Source organism: Salvia miltiorrhiza, chromosome 3 (assembly GCF_028751815.1).
Source record: "Salvia miltiorrhiza cultivar Shanhuang (shh) chromosome 3, IMPLAD_Smil_shh, whole genome shotgun sequence".
In the NCBI taxonomy this organism is placed as follows: domain Eukaryota; kingdom Viridiplantae; phylum Streptophyta; class Magnoliopsida; order Lamiales; family Lamiaceae; genus Salvia; species Salvia miltiorrhiza.
In genome coordinates this window covers 59,429,145-59,448,224 of record NC_080389.1, presented here as the reverse complement: position 1 = coordinate 59,448,224, position 19,080 = coordinate 59,429,145, and the positions used below count along the sequence as shown (strand labels likewise).

Here is a 19,080-nt window from a genome sequence, read left to right as displayed (position 1 = left end):
ATGAACTTTCGATTGTTTCTGATTTTCCCCATAATTTGCAATTTCACCGAATTTGATGCTTTTCTGACACTCGGGATTGCTAGCATGGCAGCGTCGTACAACGAGATTTATAAATTAAAGGATTATTTGCTTAAAATACACAAATTTTTAGTGAATTCTGATTTTTTCCATGATTTTTCAATTTTGAAATAAGATAACCATTTTCACGATTTGTCTTGATTTTTCCCATGTACTGAAATGTTGTCGTTTTTGTTGGTAATTTGAGATGGAATTTGCTATAATTACGGTAGAAGTTAAGTTTGCAGCTTACAAAATATGGTTCCTCTTTGTAAGACTAGGATTCTACGTTCATTACTAATTTTGGTAGAATTCTTTGTTCACCATTTTAATTGGAGGCCTTTTTGTTGAGATCCTAAAGTTGCCAACCTCAAGCCGATGCCCTTATCCTGAAATGTAGCTACTTTGTGGCTATGGGATCCATGCTCTAACATCACACCTCGAGAAAAATTTGGTGCATAGATTCTATATATTCCCAGACGATAATGTTTTAATTTTATTAACAAACAACGTCGTTTTTACTATTCAAGTCAACATTAGTGTAACCAAAAGGCAAGAGGAATTCACCGTGAGAAAAATCAGAATCAGTAGAAAGTTTATGAATTTTATGCTAACATTTGAAAGTTACGGTCAAAATCAGAATTCGCCAAAAGTTCATGAATTTTAGCATTATTTGCCTTTTATTTTTACTATCAAATGGCATTGTTTTTATTATCTAGATCAGCATTAGTAAGCCACGTTATTTATAAGTGAACAAAAAATTTTCCAGAGAAATTCGTTGTTGAAAAAATTGAAATCAATTAAAGTTTATGTATTTTACGCTAATATTAGAAATTGGGTTAATTGTCCATAAAATACTAAAACTTCCATTCAATTCTGATTTTGCATACAGACTTTGAATTGTGACGTGATAATTACTAAACTTTGAATTTTATCTGATTTTGCTATTAATCTAAATTTCGGTTAAATACCAATCTAATATGACATGCCAATATTTGACATGACATATTTATTCTCGTGTAACAAATAATCTTTTAAAATTTATTGTTAAAACCAAAATTAACCAAAAATTCGTGAATTTTGTCACTATTTATCCTAATTCCTAAAACTTAATGGATAATCATACATATCCATAAAATGATGAAACCAACTGTGCCCCAAATTTATAGCGATTTAATTTTCTCAATTTATTACTGATGAGGCAACCCTAACTCTAACATAACTCAATTGCCCGACGAAATAACGATGTCGCTAATTTTAAATCAGACGACGTTGTTTCAACATTAAAAATTAGTAAAAATTTCAAATGAAATTGAAATTGAAATAAGCCACAGGGCATCTTCTTCTCAACACCCTCAAATTAGGGATGACAACGGGCCGGATCTCATCAATACCAGATCCGTTTCATTTTACAAGATCCAGATCCGCGGATCTGAAAATTTAGGATCCAGATCTAGATCCGTCAGATCCACGGGTCCGCGGGTCTAGATCCATGGATCTACTATTTTTAAATTAAATTAAAAAAAAGTCATAAAATCAAAAACATTTAATTTTCTAAATAAAATATATTCTACAAAACAAAGTATATTAATTTATAATTCTAATTTGTGTATTATTTTTAACTAGTATGCACGCCCGTGCGATGCACGATGAACATCAAAATTAAACGACATTTTAAATAATCTTAATTATTCATTCACAATCTATTTGTAAATTTTGAAAGTAATAATATTTTCAAACTAATGCATATAAAAATTAACAAACTAACGTTAATTATAATCTTCATTGTATTTTTATTTAAACATGTTATTAAACATTTTTTTAAGTAAGCATGAATTAAAACATAGTAACGTTAAATTATATATAAAAAAATAAGATCTAAAGAAATACATAGAATTATTAATAAACACTATATTACAATAAATATTCATACACAATAGCAATACAATATATTGTCCCTAATCAAACATATTTTTCAACTGAAATAGTAGAAGCCTACTAAAACTAATTTATTTTTCTTTTTGTGTTTTCTCGACCCATTATTAAGGCGGAGATCACAACCATAGTGTAACTGCGTGCTAGAATTGAAAATATGTTCCATTCCATCAATCATCGGTCCCTCAAAATTATCTATGTCCTCTAGCTTCGAATTATTCATTTCAAGTGTATCAGAAACTGAGGAAGGTATAGTCATTGGATGTAGTGGTAACATGTAAGGTGTAGAACCCAAGATTAAATTTGATCATGTACAATCAAGCTCGGGATATTTTGTAGTATCTCTCAAATGGAGCAATGCTAAATCTTCACGACCAAGTAGCACATATGCAGCAGCTGGCCAATTTGTAGGAGGAGACTCGCGGCAGTTATCTATTGCCTGTACAACAAATGAAAATTTGTAATAACTTTACAACATCACATATGGGGGGATAGTTAAGATAAATAATGATAGCTAATGAAAAGTAACTCCAAAGGCCAGATTGGAGTGCAAAAAAAAAAAAAAAGACGTGGGAAGCCATTATTCATAATGCCTACTGAGAATCATCATATATACTCAAAATTAGTCTTAAAGATAGAATATAAATACTATACAAATTCAAGCCTTGGAGCAAGATGATTGTGGTATTTAATTCAGGTCAATAAATATAATTTCGCTTCAACACTCATCAACACCCTATTGTAGGAAACAATAGACTATTCATACCAAGTCACGATACATCATTTATAATCATTAATGTGAACATAAAATTGAACTGTTCTCCATAGAACTTAGAGAAAATAAACATCCTAACTATGAGGTATTAACTTACATGCCTAAGAGGAAGAGACACACCAGCTGGCAGCAAGTCTGGATGATGCAAGCCAAATCTTTCACCAACCATTCCCAAACTGTTAGCTCTTCTCGAATATGCGCAATATTACAGGTAACACCAGTTGAAAGACTTTTTCCAGATTGCTCTGTTCCGCACAACAGACTATAAAATGAAATTATCTTCCTAGCCCAGTTCACTACAGAAGTTCCACTTCTACATACCTGAAGTGGAAGATCACAAATACTGGCAGAATCACATCCATGCTGGAATAAAACCAACTCACATATAGGGGCAATCCACACTCTCAATTCTACCACATAATGCACTATCATGTGGATAGATACCAACTGTGAGAGCTCATCACCGTATTTGATGATCAAAGCAAATTCGAAGAACCTAATCTATCGATCAAAGCTTTCAGTGGATGAGATATTCAGAGATCTAATACCGAAAAGATACATAGAAATTATTCGAAATCTACAATATAAAAACTAAAATATTAAAAACCTCAAAAAATTGTGAGAAACCTTAAAACTCCACCAACTTCCGTAACAACTTCAAACCTTCATCTATAAATACACATCAAATTTATGTATTTAACAAAACTATAAAATTAGTTTAAGAATTTAAAGAAATTGAAATAGAAAATAGCATAAAAGAAATAGGAGTTGGTGATGGTACTTTCTGTATTGATTGACTAATAGCCGGGGGTGGGGGCACGCTGGTGTCTGTTCTGCCGGACGACGGTAGCTGTCAAACAATGCCAAACTGGTACAACGGTCACCGGCGAGGTCACGACTCGACAATGTCGATAAGTTAGATGGGAAAACGGTGCTAATGACAGTGACGTTCCTGCTGTGGATGATAGGTAACGGCGGCGAACTGAGAGGCGGAAGATAGCAGCAGACCAGCGGTTGCGATGGTTGAAAAGAAGTGAAAAGCGATTGTATTTTATAGATAGGTATCTTTTAGAAGAAGAGAGAGAGTTTCAGTTACGGAAAATAATGGGATCATGGGTAGTTTTTATTTTTCTTTGAAGGAATTAAGGATAAAAACCGTATAAAGCTATCTATAAATCTGCGGTTATCTCGAGCAGAAAGTTAATCACGTCTTTTTAAATCCCTTTAAAAAATGGCGCTAAAATTTTAAAGTTAAACTGCTCTTTTATATATTATATAGATTTTTAATATAATTAATATTATTAATAAAATAAATATAAAAAAATAAATAATATATATTAAATAAAACGGATCCACGGGTCGAATTTGGGTCGGATCTGGATCTCAAATTTCAAGATCCAGATCCAAATCCGTTTTAAAAATTGAGATCCAGATCCAGATCCGCGGGTCCAAAATATTGAGATCCAGACCCTGAAAAACGGATCTGGATCCACGAATCTGGACCGGGTCCAAGATCCATTGCCATCCCTACCTCAAATCAGTGCACCCAAATGGCAGCAGCCACAATGGCGGAGCTCTGCAATGGAGACAGAGAAGCGAAAGACGTCGGGAAAGGCGGTTGAAACTACACATAACACATCACAATTAATAATTTAATTTTGATTGGGTTTGTAGGGGTAAAATTGTACTTTGACTTCATCTGTATTCATTTTCTAGTTATTAAATAACGGTTCACAACCGAGAAAGTCCATCATCTCTCTTTCCCACACACAAAATTTAAGGGCAGAGCTCCAGCGATCGCCCAGTATGGCAGCTTATGCCGCTCTTGCTTCCCTTTCTCAAACTACACATCTTACTATCAACAAACACAAATCCCTCTTTTCTATCGACGCGGAAGAAAGAATTAGATCCATCCACGAGTATGTCATTTTCTTGCTATCGCTCCTCCAAGATTTTCCGGAGAAATCCAAGCGTTGGGAAGTCAAGATGAGGGACGTAGCTCATGAAACTGAGGATATTATCGAACAATATCTGTCTCAGCTGTCATGTTGCAGATGGATTAAGCCGTCAATCGTGGAATTTGAAGACCAGCTCACAAATGTAACTCAAAAGTTATGTTTGATGGCTGGAGATTTGATGGACGAGGCACCTGCTCACTCACGTCTTGCTGTCTCATCATCATCATCATCAAGAGTTGCATCTACTGGAAAGAGTGCGATGGTTGGTTTAGACGATGATTTAATGGCAATTAAGGATCGGCTTTGTGGTCTGTCATCCAAACTGCAAGTCATCCCCATAGTGGGTATGGGTGGGATAGGTAAGACTACTCTTGCTAGAAATGTTTATGATGATCTACTAATTGTGGAGCATTTTCACATTCGTGTTTGGCTCACAGTGTCACAAGATTACAGTGCGGGGAAAGTTCTTTTAAATGTTCTATATTCAATAATCTTGATTGAACAAAGAATGAGTTTGGGTGTTGAAGATTCAATGGAATTGAGAGAAGAACAAATGCGTAGAGAGGAGACTGATGATTCTAAAATGGCGGTGGAAGTGTACAAAAAATTGAAGGGTAGGAGGTATCTCATTGTCATGGATGATGTCTGGAGCACAAAGGTTTGGGATGATGTGAGGAATATATTCCCGGATGATGGTAATGGAAGTCGAATCATGTTAACCACAAGGCTACGGGATATAGCCACTTATCCCGACTCTAGTAGTCCTCCTCATGAGATGAGGTTCCTGGATGATTCTCAAAGTTGGGATTTGCTTAAGGGGAAGGTGTTTGCAAACAGCAATTGTCCAACTGAGTTGGAACATGTCGGGAAAGAGATTGCAAGAAGCTGTGCAGGGCTACCCCTTGCTGTTGTCTTGGTTGCTGGATTCCTGTCTGCAGTCAACAAGACTCGATCCTCTTGGGAGGAAATTTCCAAAAATGTAAATTCAACTGTTGGTCAAGAGTTAGAGAGGATATTATCTTTGAGTTACACGCACTTGCCTCATCATTTGAGGCCGTGTTTTCTGTTTATTGGAGTGTTTCCTAAAGATGAAATTATTCGTGTTTCAAAACTTATCAGATTATGGGTAGCAGAGGGTTTTTTGAAGCATCAAAACGGATGCAGTAAAAGCTTGGAAGAGGAGGCAGAGGAGTATTTGGAGGATCTAGTCAAGAGAAATCTTGTAACTGTGACAAGTAGGAAGAGTGATGGGAAAATCAAGTGTTGCAGCCTCCATGATATGGTACGAGACTTGTGCATAAGGAAAGCCAACGAGGAGAGGTTTCTTCGTGTTGTGGATAGTCATTTTGTTCAACAGGGCATGACAGATGAGCGACGCATCAGTTTCAGGCTTTCTGATATAGATGACTTCTGGTGTCCAACCATCCGTACCATGCTATGCTTCCAACTCCAGAGTTTCCCTAGTTGGCCGGAGTTTCTACGACGGTTTAGATTGCTTAGGATATTGGATGCCGTGGGTGACAACTCCAAGGACCCCCCTTCCCAAGTATTTGAGTTGTTTCATTTAAGATATCTTGCTTTAATTTGTTCTTCCAGTATTCCATCAGCCATATCTAATCTTATGAATCTTCAAACCTTAATCATTCTTCCAACCTCTTATAAGTGGAAAAGACACTGGAGAATTGGTACAGATGTATCTCATTTCTCTTTGCCATTGGAAATTTGGAGGATGCCTCAGTTAAGGCATCTTGTCCTCTATGATCTTTATATGCTACCCCATCCCCCAGATGGATCAGACCTTCCTCTAGTAAATCTTCAAAGTCTTTCCTACATAAAAGATCTTGTATGGACTGAACAGATCTTGAAAATGATTCCAAATGTCAAAAAAATGGGACTTGCGTATAGAAGCCATGAAGGGTATCACCTCCATCTTCTCAAGCATCTGCATCAACTTGAAAAGTTGGAACTTTATGGGCTTAATGGTTTTTCTTGGATGGAGAATAACCTGATTACTTTGCCTCGGACACTAAAAAAGTTGAGCTTGGTGGGTGGTGAATTTCATTTGAAATATATGAGTATTATTGGTTCATTGCCTAATCTACAAGTGCTTAAACTACTAGAATGTGCTTGCGATGGTGACACATGGGAAACAACTGATGGAGAATTTCCTCAGCTGAGGTTTTTGCTAATTAAGGGTTCAACTTTACAGCATTGGATAACTGAGAGAAGTCACTTCCCAAGACTCAAGTGCCTAGTGCTTCGTTGGTGTTGGAATTTAAGGGAGATTCCAGTGAGTATAGGAGAAATTCCGACACTTGAACTGATTGAAGTGGATTATTGTAACGAGGATCTTGAGAAGTCAGCCAAGCAGATAAATGAGGATCAACAGAGCTATGGAAATGATACTCTTCATGTTCGTGTCTTCCCTTATTATTCAGCCTTGAATAATCTACTAGTTCTTGCCGATGATGAGGTTAGATTTCTACCATCCTTGAATAATTTCAAATCTTATTTGGCACATGCCTAAGTAACTTTTGGTACAACTATATCAGCCCCTTTTACCCTGGATCTTCTTTGCTCAATTAAGATGCCTTTTCGGTGGAGTGGCTAGTGGTGGAATTCATGTTGTCAAATACACTCAGCGTGTGTTAATGATATCATCTACTAATACATTTGATTTCTTGGTTCAACAAATAAACTTACCTAGCTATGACTATGAGCATTAGTAAATCTTCTATAGGAGCTTTTGATATTGTTACAGTCTGATTATTTTGCAATCCAAATGCTCCCCTGGTTAACTTTTACAATTTATTTTTCTCAGCATCAGTTTGATTAGCAAAGACGAGCGACCATCAATTCAAGACCTACAATCTGCTGAAAGGTTTGTGATTATATATTCTTCCATATTCAAAATGTTTTGGTGCATTTTTCTCATATTAGCTCCGTGGTAAGAGTAGGAGATTCGGAGAATCTGAAACATTGGATGTGGCAATGCAAGTCGGATGAACGTTCCGGCATGGTGACAGCAGCAGCAGCGGAATCACTGACTAGAGGACTGTTTCATGAATTATTGGATAAAGAAAGCTATGTTGATTCACAGGGGCTGTCAAATGTTCTTCTTGAATCCTTGTAGGAGGAAGTGATCCTTTATTCCTTTTGATTTAGTCATTAACATTATAAACTCTTTTAAAGTATTTACTTTAACTACACTGCTATTTGGTTAAGATTACAAAATCCAATCACCTTATGCAAGAGGCAGTTACAAGAAATTCGGCAAAGCTAGCTGTTCATCACAGATTACTAAGATTGCAAGTTCCTATCCTATGTATAATTACTAGTGAGATGTTTTGTATATCTAGGTAATATTAATACTTTACAGATGAAATTTGTTACTTTTTCTTGTGATTAATCTTTTATATATGCACAATAAATTCTTTCTGAAACTTCTCACTCGAGCCAGAATTTTGGACATTGAATCAGCCTGCAAAAATATCAGAAAACTTAGAAGTGGCGCAAATTACCAAAATACCCCTATGAGAGGGTAGATCCAAGGCAAATGTTTCATGGAGTAATGAAGAAAGTTGAGGGTCACGTGCCATGTACATATATGAGGAAACTTATATCTCACTTTTGAAAATATTGATGGAATTTGAGTTCGTAATTTTTGCTGTAAACTCAATCATTCAACCAATATACTATATGGTTACTCTTCGGGGCCGTTTATTTTGAAGGATTAATTTTGATAGATAAAAATAGTAAAACTAATCCATTATTTACTTTGTTAAATTGAAATTTTGAGATATCCTAATGCCTTTGATTATTTTTATCATTAAAACTAGTTTTGTTTGATTCTTATCCTATCGAAATGATGAAATTTGAGTAATCATATTCTTGAGGATAAAAATATTCAATCATCCATTTTATCAATCATGCAAAATAAACACTCCTTAAGATGATAAAATTCAAACTTATCAATAAGCTTGAAAATTTTGAACCCGAACTCAAACTCAAACTCGATTATCAATTACCAAGCACAAACATCTCTAGTAGTGATTTTGCATTGTAATTTATGTCCATGTCATAAAATCACATTTTAGGTAAGTAGGTGCATGTCTTTTTTTTTTTTTTTTTTGATCAATCAAAATTTTATTCAAGAAAAGAAACCTGGTACCAGAAGTACCAAACAACATCAAGCCAGAGGTGAATACTCATTAGAGCACCACATGGAAAAAGGTACATTTGACTCCACAATGTGATACAACTTATTCCAACTCCACATCCTACCTTTGATATCATTAACAAGAGAGAGCACTCCCCAATTCTTGTTCTCTCATCTACTATCGTTCCTATATTTCCACAACAGCCAAATAGTTCCAATCCAAAGAGCTAGAAGAAACATTCTGTTTTTCTTACCTTTACCCCCTCCAATGAACGACTTGAAATGATCAACGATACCTTTTGGCTTTGCCGTCTCGGTTTTGATCCATTGTTGAATCTATCTAGTGTATTTTTATTTAATTTTTTTCTAGAAATTTTCTATTTGGTGTCATGCATGTGGAATATTTGAAAGATTGTAACAAGGGTCGAGATTGACTTTGAGGCTCCAAGCTGTCTGGGTTTGACTTATCGAATTCCCAGCTTAGTATTTGATTCGAGGAAATAACCACTTCACTACACAATCTAAGAGCACATGCATTGACCTTTTTCGCCTATCAGTTAGATGAGATGAAATCCAACACCAAAGTCAACCCCTTTCTAGAAATTAATATTTCTTTACTTTAAGTGTCTTAATTTCTAAGAAAATACATATGGTGGGATTTTTTGGGAGGTCACACGAATTTATATTGAAATGGAAAAGCATCTTAAAAGGGAATACTAATTTACAAATTTTGTCTTGATAATTATGGCATGTAGTTTCTAAGTATAGCAAGGAGTACATGTCTAATATCTTGGACGTAAAAAGTATTAACTCTCACAAATAAATTTTTAATAAAATAATTCAATCTTATTCTTGTAAATATATTACAACTTTCGATACTCTTCTAAAAAGCCCATAATTTTATTCTATATATTGCCATTCATCTTAAAATTTTATGTTTATATCGTATCAATATAAATGAAGAATTTTGCAAGAAAAGATAATTCTATTGTACCTATTAATACATAGCATAGAAAAATTCTACTTCATTTCATCTCTATTTAATTAAAAATTAAATTCCTAAATCGTTGATCTCTTAATTCCGCCAATGAGCCACGCGTCCATTACGGCACGCCACGAACTTGCCTATATATGTCCAAGATTTTGACTAATAATTTATTTAAATCAAAAGTCCATCATTTTCTTGTTTTTAATTCATGCCTAGATAAATCGTGACAAATTTGTCAACAAAATGACAAGATGAGAACTCATGGGACTACCAAATAGAAAAAGTTATAAACAGAGCGTCTGAAACCATTTGACCTAGGAATATTTAATTTCAAGATATAATTAAAGTCTAACAAGTTGCACATTCTTGGCCCCAACGCTTGCTCATAAATAGGTACCTAAATCTTCAACCAGAAATGAAGCCCAACTCTTCTTTATTTTTGCTTTGAGTATTCTTGTGGACCTCAAACACTAGCTAAGCTAGTTAGCAAAGCTCAAACAAAGTCATCAATGGAGAAATGGAATTCTATCAAGCTGGAGAAGTCGAAGATTCGAGCAAGTCCCCCTAAAAGAGGGGAGATTAAGGCCAAAATATTTAATGGGATATTGAGGGAATTGAGGCTTTGGTGCAGCAGGCTCCTACACAGAAATTAATGTTGTTGCACCCAAAATCTTGGCTTCAATTCGGTGAGTATTATGGGATTATGGGAACATTGAGTGACGAGAATATACATTATCCGGATCTTCTTTATGTACTTTTGTATCTTTTACATATGTCCATTTATTTATTGTATTTTTATGTCGCATTTTATGTTTGATATTATCAGTGCACGTACGTATTAGTTTGCGGCGTGATCGGCAGTAAATCAATTTCACATATTGCATATATTTTAGTACTTTTCCATCATAAAACTTGATCAGTATTTCTTTTTGAGTTATTCTATATAACTTGATCACTTTTCTTATATGACAATTTTTTTTGCCTTTTATTTATATTTTCACTTTTTTACATAACATACTTAATTAACACATTAAATAATACTCCGTAAAATTTATGCCAAAAAGAAAGTGATTAAGTTTCGAAGGACGGAGTGGATAATAGCTAGTGATACACAAAATATAATGCAAAAATATAAGAGAAATCAAATCTTATGCAGAGAAAATGAGCTAAAATTTTCCGGAAAAAGTAATTAATTAAGAAGTATAAAGTTTTGATATATATATGTATAGGAAGTGGATTGCATGAGAATTTGTAATCACATATTTTGTTGATCAATAACTTTATCATGCTTTTTCAATAAATGGGCCCCCGGCAATGACTTTTCCATAATAAGCTTTAATTGTAATCTTTTTTTTTTATAAATTTATAATATTAAATAAAATAAAATAAAATGCCGCATCACAGGGGACTCGAATCCAAGACGTTTGATCTTATGCATTAACCTCTTACCGCTAGGCCGACACACGTACACAATGAGGAGCGCTTATTTTGAATGATTAATAAAATAGATGATTGAGTATTTTTATTTTCAAGAGTCGAATTACTTCAATCCTATTTTTTTGATGGGATAAGAATCAAGTAAAATTACCTTAAATGATAAAAATAATCAAGAGCTTTGGAATATCCCAAAATTTTAATCCAACAAATTAATAAGAGATTAGTCTAACTATTTTTATCTATCAAGACTAATCCTTCAAAGTAAACGCTTTTTATCTATCAAGATTAATCCTTCAAAGTAAACGCTCTGATACGGAGTTCGATTTTGAGAATAGACAAGAAAAACTAATCTTATTTAACACAAGACTAGTACTGATGCTCAGATATTATCTACATGAAATGAACCTTTAATTTAGAAGGTTCTATTAAAGTCTAACACAAATCGACTAATATCGTCGATCACAAATTTAGTGAATATTATCAATGCATATCAAAGTCCAAAAACAAGCTTGAACTATGAAGACTAGCCCTTGAAAAAGTAAAACATGGACGAGGACAAAGATTAGGTTGCAATTATTGGAAGCAAACGTGGAATTCTAGATTACGTCAGCCGGTGACGTCACGGTTGCGTAAACAGCAAGTTCAACCCACATATTTTCCCTTTTATAAATGAGCTCCTCATTCACAGTTAATCCACTCACATCCTACGCCTACCACTTGAATCTTTTCTTTCCAAATCCAAATCCAAACCCCAATTCCATATTGAAGCAATTTTGTTGGATGGATAAGGAAGGAAAAAAGGGAACCAAAAATGGCAACCTCGCCAACCTCCCACAACAGAGAGGCAACAATCGGATCAAAGGCAAAATGCTTGATGATTTTAAAGAAACTTTCATCAATTTGATGGGCTCCAAAAAGAGTGCCGATTGTGGAGATCAAATTGATCAAGGAAGAAACCAAATGGCAAATGGCTCTTGATCTTACATTTGCACTAGTGTAGTTTTTCACTAGCTTTTTTTTTTTTCATATGAAAGCTGTTGGATTTGTAATTTTGCTTGCTATTGTTGTATCAATGTAGAATTTTGTAAAATGAGTGTGAATTTACATTTTGTTGATACCTTTTTCTCTTGAAAATCAACCCTTTAAACAATGGCTAGAAAGAGAATGATTTGTTCAAGAAATCAAGAGTGTTATTGATTTTTTCCAATATCCCACTTCCAACAAAAACATAAAAATCGCGTTGATTGCGAGGGACTCCTAATCCAAAAAGCGTGTTATTTGAAGAAAGAAACACTAGTACTACATAATTCAACGAAAAAAATTAATTTTTTAAAGAAAAAACAGAGGATCACGAAAAAGGAGTATGAGGTTCCGATTCAAACAGCCAGTGCCACTGTCTCTGCTCCGGCCGCCGCTGCCGGCGTCGGCTTTTCGTTCACTGTCACAACAGTTATTAACTGTTCCTTTGACCAATTCAAATCGATTCAGCTCTCGTAATTTATTGAGCTTTTGTTAAAAGTATAATATTTTGTGCGTTGATGGACGTGGTTTCTTGCAGCTCATCATTTGGGATTGCATTTGATATAGATGGGGTGATACTTCGCGGTGCAAATCCAATTGGGAATTCACAAAGAGCGCTCAGAAGATTGTACAATGATTCCGGTAATTCTGCTTACCAATTGGATACTGTAAATTTCTTTGCTTTCTGTTCAGAATTAGGTTTCTGGCTCTCAAAGAGATGAAATTCTGTAAATTAGCTAAATTTGCTTTTTTGTGAAGCTGAAATTTCTTGAAATTTATAATAGGGGGGAAATTAGTAATATGCTTGAATTTGCAGTTAGATTCTGTATATCATTGGTATATAACTCAATTGGATTTACATCATTGCCATCTGCCTTAATTATACACAATACTTAGTTACTTTCTTCTTGCTGTTGCAGGTTCATTGAAGATTCCATTTTTGTTCCTGACAAATGGTAGGCATTCATACATTTCATTCTCTGCTTCTATTTGGAGCTTAAGAGCTTGGTTTTGAGAAGAGTAACAGATTCTTTACTTTTATAGTTATTCATTACTCATTAGTGTAGCTTCATGAAACTGGTAGAGATCTGTATTCCATACTTTTCATGCTCAGGAAGTTAATTCTTAAATGAATATAACTTTTCTTTATGTAGCATACTCTCTTTGTGATACTCGGAGATTCATGCTTATTTTGATTCTGGGGCATGTCGAACTTTCATGTTGCTGTTTTGTGAAAAGTCATCTGTGTGAGAAAATATGTTTTTTTTATTTAAACAGAACTCTCGTGGCAAACCAGCAGTAAAAAAGCAATTAACATATCATTGTCTAATTCTAGGTGGTGGTATTCCAGAGTCGAGAAGAGCCCTTGAGTTGAGCGATATTCTTGGCGTGAAAATATTACCTTCTCAGGTGTAGTTATAAACTGTGAAGGTTGCCCTGTGCATACAAGCATCTGCTAATGTGATATGTTATGTACCATGCTCTGGGTATAGGTAGTGCAGGGTCACTCACCCTTCAAGACTTTGCTAAAAAGGTATAGTGAGTTTTATATTTTAATTTTCTTCGAAGCGTAGTTTAGTTTCCTTTTCAAGTTCTCAGTACAGTTGTATGCAATTTCTGGATCGATTTTCTATCAAACTAAAAGTTTTCATTTTTCAATTTTCAGTTTTACATCTGTGTCTGGTGATCAGTAATTAACTTCACGGTTCTTCATTTCCAAGATAAGGAATAGTAAGTGAACTTAGGCTTGAATATTGATCAATAGTTTCCCAGGTCTTTTCTTAATTTCTTTACTTCTCTCAATCCTTTTGGTTTTTTAAAATCGATTTTCCATGCATGAAATGATGTGAGTCACTTTGCAAAGAAAACACCTCATTAGGACAAAGCTAAAAGCTCTTTGTTGCAAATGAAAATCAGAATGTTACTAAATCTTTTTATAATTCAGTCATGAATGATGAACTTGTTATCTTCCTTTATAGATATGAAAATGAATTCATTGTCGCCACTGGAAAAGGGGAACCTGATGTTGTGATGTCGGAATATGGCTTCAAGTAAGTTCTAACTCATCAATTGTTAGTTACTTTCGGGTTGAAATTGAGTTTTCCTGGTACGTTTATTTGTTCCTAAGCCAGATCCTACCTTCAGGAGAGTTGTCTCATTAGATGAGTATGCGTCATACTTCAGTAACATCGATCCTGTGGCCCAGTACAAGCGGTGGACAACTAGACAAGAATCAAAATGCTCAAAAAACTCAGACAAGATAATCCATCAAGGTTACTCTAAAAAAGTTAAAGCTGTGTTCGTTGTAAGTGATCCTGTCGACTGGGGAAGGGATATACAGGTATTTTTGCTATAAATAAAATGTTAAAGTTGCTAGTACCTGCACATTCGCTGAAAGGATCCTTTTTGAGACGAGTAACTGACAAATTTAGGTTCTTTGCGATATCTTGACATCTGGAGGCATTCCTGGCGAAAAGAGTTGGCATCAACCGCCTTTATATTTTGCTGCCGATGATCTCCAATACCAGGTTGTTTATAATAGATATGAAGGAAAGATCTTTTAATGTCTCATGATCATAAATAATGCTCTGAATTTTCTGTTGTGTTTTATGTAGTCTATTACTTACTGAGAATGTAACAATACGTTGCCAACTCGTTACAGGCTGCGTTTCCCTCAGAACGTCTTGGCATGGGTGCCTTCAGGATAGCCCTTGAGAGTGTCTTCAACAGGTACTCAAACATCTTCTACAGCTGTAATCATGCTATGCTGGATCCACCTAAATAAAATGTTCTTTAATCAACCAAGTTTAGCCGTAACTTTTAGTATTGAATTGTGTAGTTAATCGCTGAACGTTGGTTCTAGTACTTATTCATGTATGAGAAACGTTATAGAACAAGAAAGCAACGGTTAAGAAGAATAGATTCTTAACTGAATAATTATCTTTTGAGATTGGTTACTCTGAATATCTGCAGCTTCTCTCGTGATCATTAAGCTTCATATAATTCCCACTTTTGAAATTTACAGAATTCATGAGAAACCCTTAGAGTTGACGTGCTTCGGGAAGCCAAATCCGTTGGTCTTCAGAAACGCTGAAACTATATTAGGGCATCTTCTACAAAGTGATGTCAGAAGAGGAAATGGTGATCCTGGTCCTGGTTCGCCGTCATTCAAAACCCTATACATGATTGGTGACAATCCGTTGGTTGACATCAAAGGAGCTCAACAGGTAAATTATTTTGTTCAAACAGGAAACAATAACATTAAGGAATAGTGTTTGTGAGGTAACTTTGTTGCTGCACCAAAAGGCAGGGCATCCGTGGTTTTCAATTTTGACAAGAAGTGGCGTGTTTCGACAAAGGGAGAACCACACGCAGTATCCAGCTGATTTGGTGCGCGTACGCCATCATAACAAGAAGAGCAACTCCACATGTTGAATGAGCCACTGAGCTTGCCATGTCTCTTGATTTTGCAGGTTGTGGACACAGTGGAAGACGCGGTGGCGTTTATACTCAAACGGGAGGACGCTTCGTAGCCAATGCAACATCATTCAAGTTAGCTCCTGCCTGCTTCATCTACTTTTACTACTTCATGTAAACATGTAGAATTTTTTGATTCATTGTCATTTGTCAACAACAGAGTTCTCACCACTTTAATCGCCATGATTCTTCTTCTTTTTTTCTTCTATTCGGCCACACTATCATGTAAGAATGTTTTCTACTGTTTACCCTTTCTCCCATAGTTGTCTACCACTGCTACATCAAAACAAAGTGTTTGAAAAGATGGGAAAGAATTAAAGTTGCAGTTGTATTGTTGTATGTCAGCTACGGTTAGCTCAAGGTCACGGGTCTCCATATAGCACGTCATTTCGACTATACACTTGTATTCTAAGGGTGCGTTTATCATGAGAAAATGATGGATAATAAAAATTTATACATTTAAATGCCTCTTTTTTTTCACATCAAGGATGGATATTATTATCAATCACAAAATATTTTCATGCAGAGAGAGAATGTCCACCCAGAAAAAGGGGGTGAATATTTTTTTTATTGTTCCATAACAAGTGTATATTTTTTGAGAAAAGAAAATGAACTCTTATCACATTTTATTTTTTTATTCTTTAATCATCTCCATTTAAATTTTATTTCTCTTATAAAATAAAATTGAATTCCATCACTTTTTAATCATCTTCACCTATATTTGTGTGCCCAAAAAAGAAGGTACGCTATGGCTATAAGAGGGAGGGAGTATACCAAGCTTAGAAAGTTAAATTAAATCAAATTTTATTTTCCATCTTTAATGTTAAGTTGAGGAAAGACTAATACGACGCCGTATGGATGTGAAATCCCCAGAATACCCCTGACCACCGCCACCACTGTGATTGTGAGATAAGGCATTCTGCAGTCCAATCCATTAATCCCACTTTTCTTCTCAATCCAACAATGGAAGCCACTCTCTTCACCCGCCCGCCTCCGCCGTCCCCCGCCACCTCCCTCAAATCCCACTTCCGGAACCCCTTCCTCACCACCACCCACCGCCACCCCAAACTCCGGCCCCAATCCCCAACTCTCCCCAAAATCCACGCCGCCATCAGCCGCACCAAGAAAGAAGAAACCGTCGACAAAGTCAAACAGGAGCTCGAAGACTGCCACCTCCTCGCCGCCATCAGCTACAAGGGCCTCACCGTCCAACATTTCCAGGAGCTCCGCACCCAGCTGCCGGAAACCACCAAACTCCTGGTTGCCAAAAATACCCTCGTTTACAAGGCCATCGAGGGCACCAAATGGGAGTCGCTGAAGCCGTGCATGAAGGGCATGAACGCCTGGCTGTTCGTCCACAGCGAGGAGATCCCGGCGGCGCTCAAGCCCTACAGAACCTTCCAGAAGGAGAAGAAGCTAGAGGAGAACGATTTCACGGGGGCAGTTTTCGAGGGGAAATTCTACGCGCCCGATGACTTCAAGGCGCTCGAGAATTTACCCACCAGAGCCGAGCTCTACGCCCGGATTTTGGGGTCGATTAAGGGGCCGGCTTCCGCCGTGGTCGGGACCATTCAGGCGCCGGCCAGGGATTTGATCTTGGTGTTGAAGGCTTACTGCAAGAAGCTGGAAGAGGAAGGCGGGGGGCAGTAGTAGTGGTAACGAAATTTGATGCCTTTTTATTTTTTTGGGTTGATTAAAGGGAAATTTGTAGCATAATTTGTTTGTATAATTGATGATACATTTGATGATATTTTGTTTGATGAGGTATTGAGCGAAATGTGTATGTTTTTGGATGGTTAGAATGGTCGTTGATTCTCTTGTTTTCTTCGAGAACTTAGCAATGTTGTATAATCGAATTCTGTGTTTCTTAATGTCCAATGTTTCGAGGTGAGAGAATCCGCATTCCTTTAGGGAACGTTTACTTTGCATGATCGAGTAATTTTATCCTAAAGAGTAGGATTTTTCTAATCCCATATTTTCAATGGATAATTATAAGTACCTAAAAGTTTCAATCCATCTAAGTAATTACTTTTATCTATCTTAATCCTCAAAAGTAAACGCCCCCTTAATGTAGAAGTGATGGTCTTCTTGAGCTGGAGCTAAACTCGTTGATTTTCTTGTTTTCTTCTTGAACTTAGCAGTGTTGTATAACTTTGTTCTATTAGAAACTGGTTTTCTTAGTGTTGGAAGGTTTTTAGGCTTAGAGAACTTGCATTCCTCGATGTATAAATAATGATCCTAATAGTTGTAGATGGTGCATTGATTGAGTTTGGGTTCATTTTTGCATCTCTTTTCAAAGAGAGGTTGGGAAATGTTATTCTGCAATCTGAGATTATGTTTACTTGATTAGCATGACATAAAGAGATTATTATCATTTGATCTGCCATAGATAATGGTTCATTCTGATATTGCTGTATTGTGTTGGCCATTAGCTAACTTCTTTTTGGCATCCACTTCATGGACGTGTTGTGTTCATCAAAGACATTGTTTTAAAACATTACCTTAACATTTTAGATTAGTTCATCAGCATTACCTTGTCTTATTGAGTTTGATTTCAGATTGATTGCTGGAATACGTTCAACTTCTTGGTTTTGCTCTACTGGTTTGGTCTTAGTGGATCTTGAAGCTCTTCTCTTCTCTCTTCATTTGTGCTCTACTTTCATTAATGGAAGTTTAGTCTTACAAATTCACCTAACTATTTAGGAAAAAAAAAAAAAAAAAAAACACAATCACAATAGTGTAATTTGGCAAACTGTTTGCTGTTGCTCAAACCATGCTACATTGAAGTGGATTAAAAGAGAACTATGCTACCGCATTTTAGCATTTGTCTGGAGAAGTTATGTTTGCTACTCTGCGTTTGCTTACACTCCCTCCGTCGTATTATTTTGGGACTTCCACAAAAAAAATGTCCTAGTTTTAAAAAGAAAAAAATTGTACTCCCTCCGTCCCATTATTTCCGGCCACATTCTTTTCGGCACGGAGATTAAGAAATGTATAGTTAGTGTTTATTTAGTGTAGCCCCTACAATTTGACTTTTTTGTCATACTTAATTCAAATTTTAATCCCCACCAACTTTGCAACGACGCCGGCGACTGTCGTCGCCGGTCACCCCTCACCTTCACAGGTGAACCAACAGCAGTCGAGCTTTGGTGCCCATCAAAACCAGGCTTCGATTTTCAGCCAAAAACTGAAAGAAGGCTTCGATTTTCAATCAAAAACAAAAAAAAAAAAAGCTTCGATTTTCAACCAAAAACCAAACCATACTTCGCATCAT

At 35.9% G+C, this 19,080-nt stretch overlaps 3 protein-coding genes and 1 long non-coding RNA gene across 11 annotated transcripts; 3 read left to right on the top strand and 1 right to left on the bottom strand.

Annotated features, from left to right (window-relative positions):
• Positions 1–1,953: 1,953 nt before the first annotated feature.
• LOC131014958 (uncharacterized) lies at positions 1,954–4,036 on the bottom strand. Its single transcript, XR_009098381.1, has 3 exons — positions 3,549–4,036; positions 2,865–3,436; positions 1,954–2,431 (listed from the first exon to the last, which is right to left on the bottom strand). It is a non-coding gene; the product is annotated as an uncharacterized LOC131014958 (long non-coding RNA).
• A 449-nt stretch (positions 4,037–4,485) lies between these two features.
• LOC131014880 (putative late blight resistance protein homolog R1A-10) lies at positions 4,486–8,134 on the top strand. 2 transcript variants are annotated; one of them, XM_057943015.1, is made up of 3 exons: positions 4,486–7,198; positions 7,547–7,606; positions 7,683–8,134. In XM_057943015.1, the coding sequence occupies exons 1-2, from the start codon at positions 4,574–4,576 to the stop codon at positions 7,559–7,561; spliced, it is 2,640 nt and encodes an 879-aa protein (XP_057798998.1). In that variant the 5' UTR covers positions 4,486–4,573; the 3' UTR covers positions 7,562–7,606; positions 7,683–8,134. The 2 variants fall into 2 exon arrangements, with proteins under 2 accessions (XP_057798998.1, XP_057798999.1); XM_057943016.1 differs by having other exon boundaries at positions 7,678–8,134.
• A 3,859-nt stretch (positions 8,135–11,993) lies between these two features.
• LOC131014919 (uncharacterized protein YKR070W) lies at positions 11,994–16,131 on the top strand. Of its 7 annotated transcripts, none has more exons than XM_057943087.1 (13): positions 11,994–12,758; positions 12,868–12,971; positions 13,250–13,285; positions 13,484–13,576; positions 13,666–13,739; positions 13,823–13,863; positions 14,309–14,380; positions 14,475–14,670; positions 14,762–14,857; positions 14,992–15,059; positions 15,355–15,556; positions 15,636–15,719; positions 15,803–16,131. In XM_057943087.1, exons 1-13 carry the CDS (start codon positions 12,673–12,675, stop codon positions 15,860–15,862), a joined length of 1,212 nt encoding a protein of 403 aa, XP_057799070.1. In that variant the 5' UTR covers positions 11,994–12,672; the 3' UTR covers positions 15,863–16,131. The 7 variants fall into 7 exon arrangements, with proteins under 7 accessions (XP_057799070.1, XP_057799069.1, XP_057799071.1 ...); XM_057943086.1 differs by having other exon boundaries at positions 13,244–13,285; XM_057943088.1 differs by lacking the exon at positions 13,484–13,576 and having other exon boundaries at positions 13,244–13,285.
• Positions 16,132–16,600: 469 nt separating this feature from the next.
• On the top strand, positions 16,601–17,605 carry LOC131014942 (50S ribosomal protein L10, chloroplastic-like). The gene has a single exon (XM_057943123.1). The coding sequence runs from the start codon at positions 16,770–16,772 to the stop codon at positions 17,454–17,456; it is 687 nt and encodes a 228-aa protein (XP_057799106.1). The 5' UTR covers positions 16,601–16,769; the 3' UTR covers positions 17,457–17,605.
• Positions 17,606–19,080: the final 1,475 nt, after the last annotated feature.

Coding starts and splice junctions, on each gene's coding strand:
- LOC131014942 (XM_057943123.1), top strand. CDS start 16,770: ATGGAAGCCACTCTCTTCACCCGCCCGCCTCCGCCGTCCCCCGCCACC.
- LOC131014919 (XM_057943086.1), top strand. CDS start 12,673: ATGAGGTTCCGATTCAAACAGCCAGTGCCACTGTCTCTGCTCCGGCCG. Junction 12,972..13,243: donor AAGATTGTACAATGATTCCG/GTAATTCTGCTT, acceptor TTCTTCTTGCTG/TTGCAGGTTCATTGAAGATT. Junction 13,740..13,822: donor TGAAAATATTACCTTCTCAG/GTGTAGTTATAA, acceptor CTCTGGGTATAG/GTAGTGCAGGGTCACTCACC.
- LOC131014880 (XM_057943015.1), top strand. CDS start 4,574: ATGGCAGCTTATGCCGCTCTTGCTTCCCTTTCTCAAACTACACATCTT.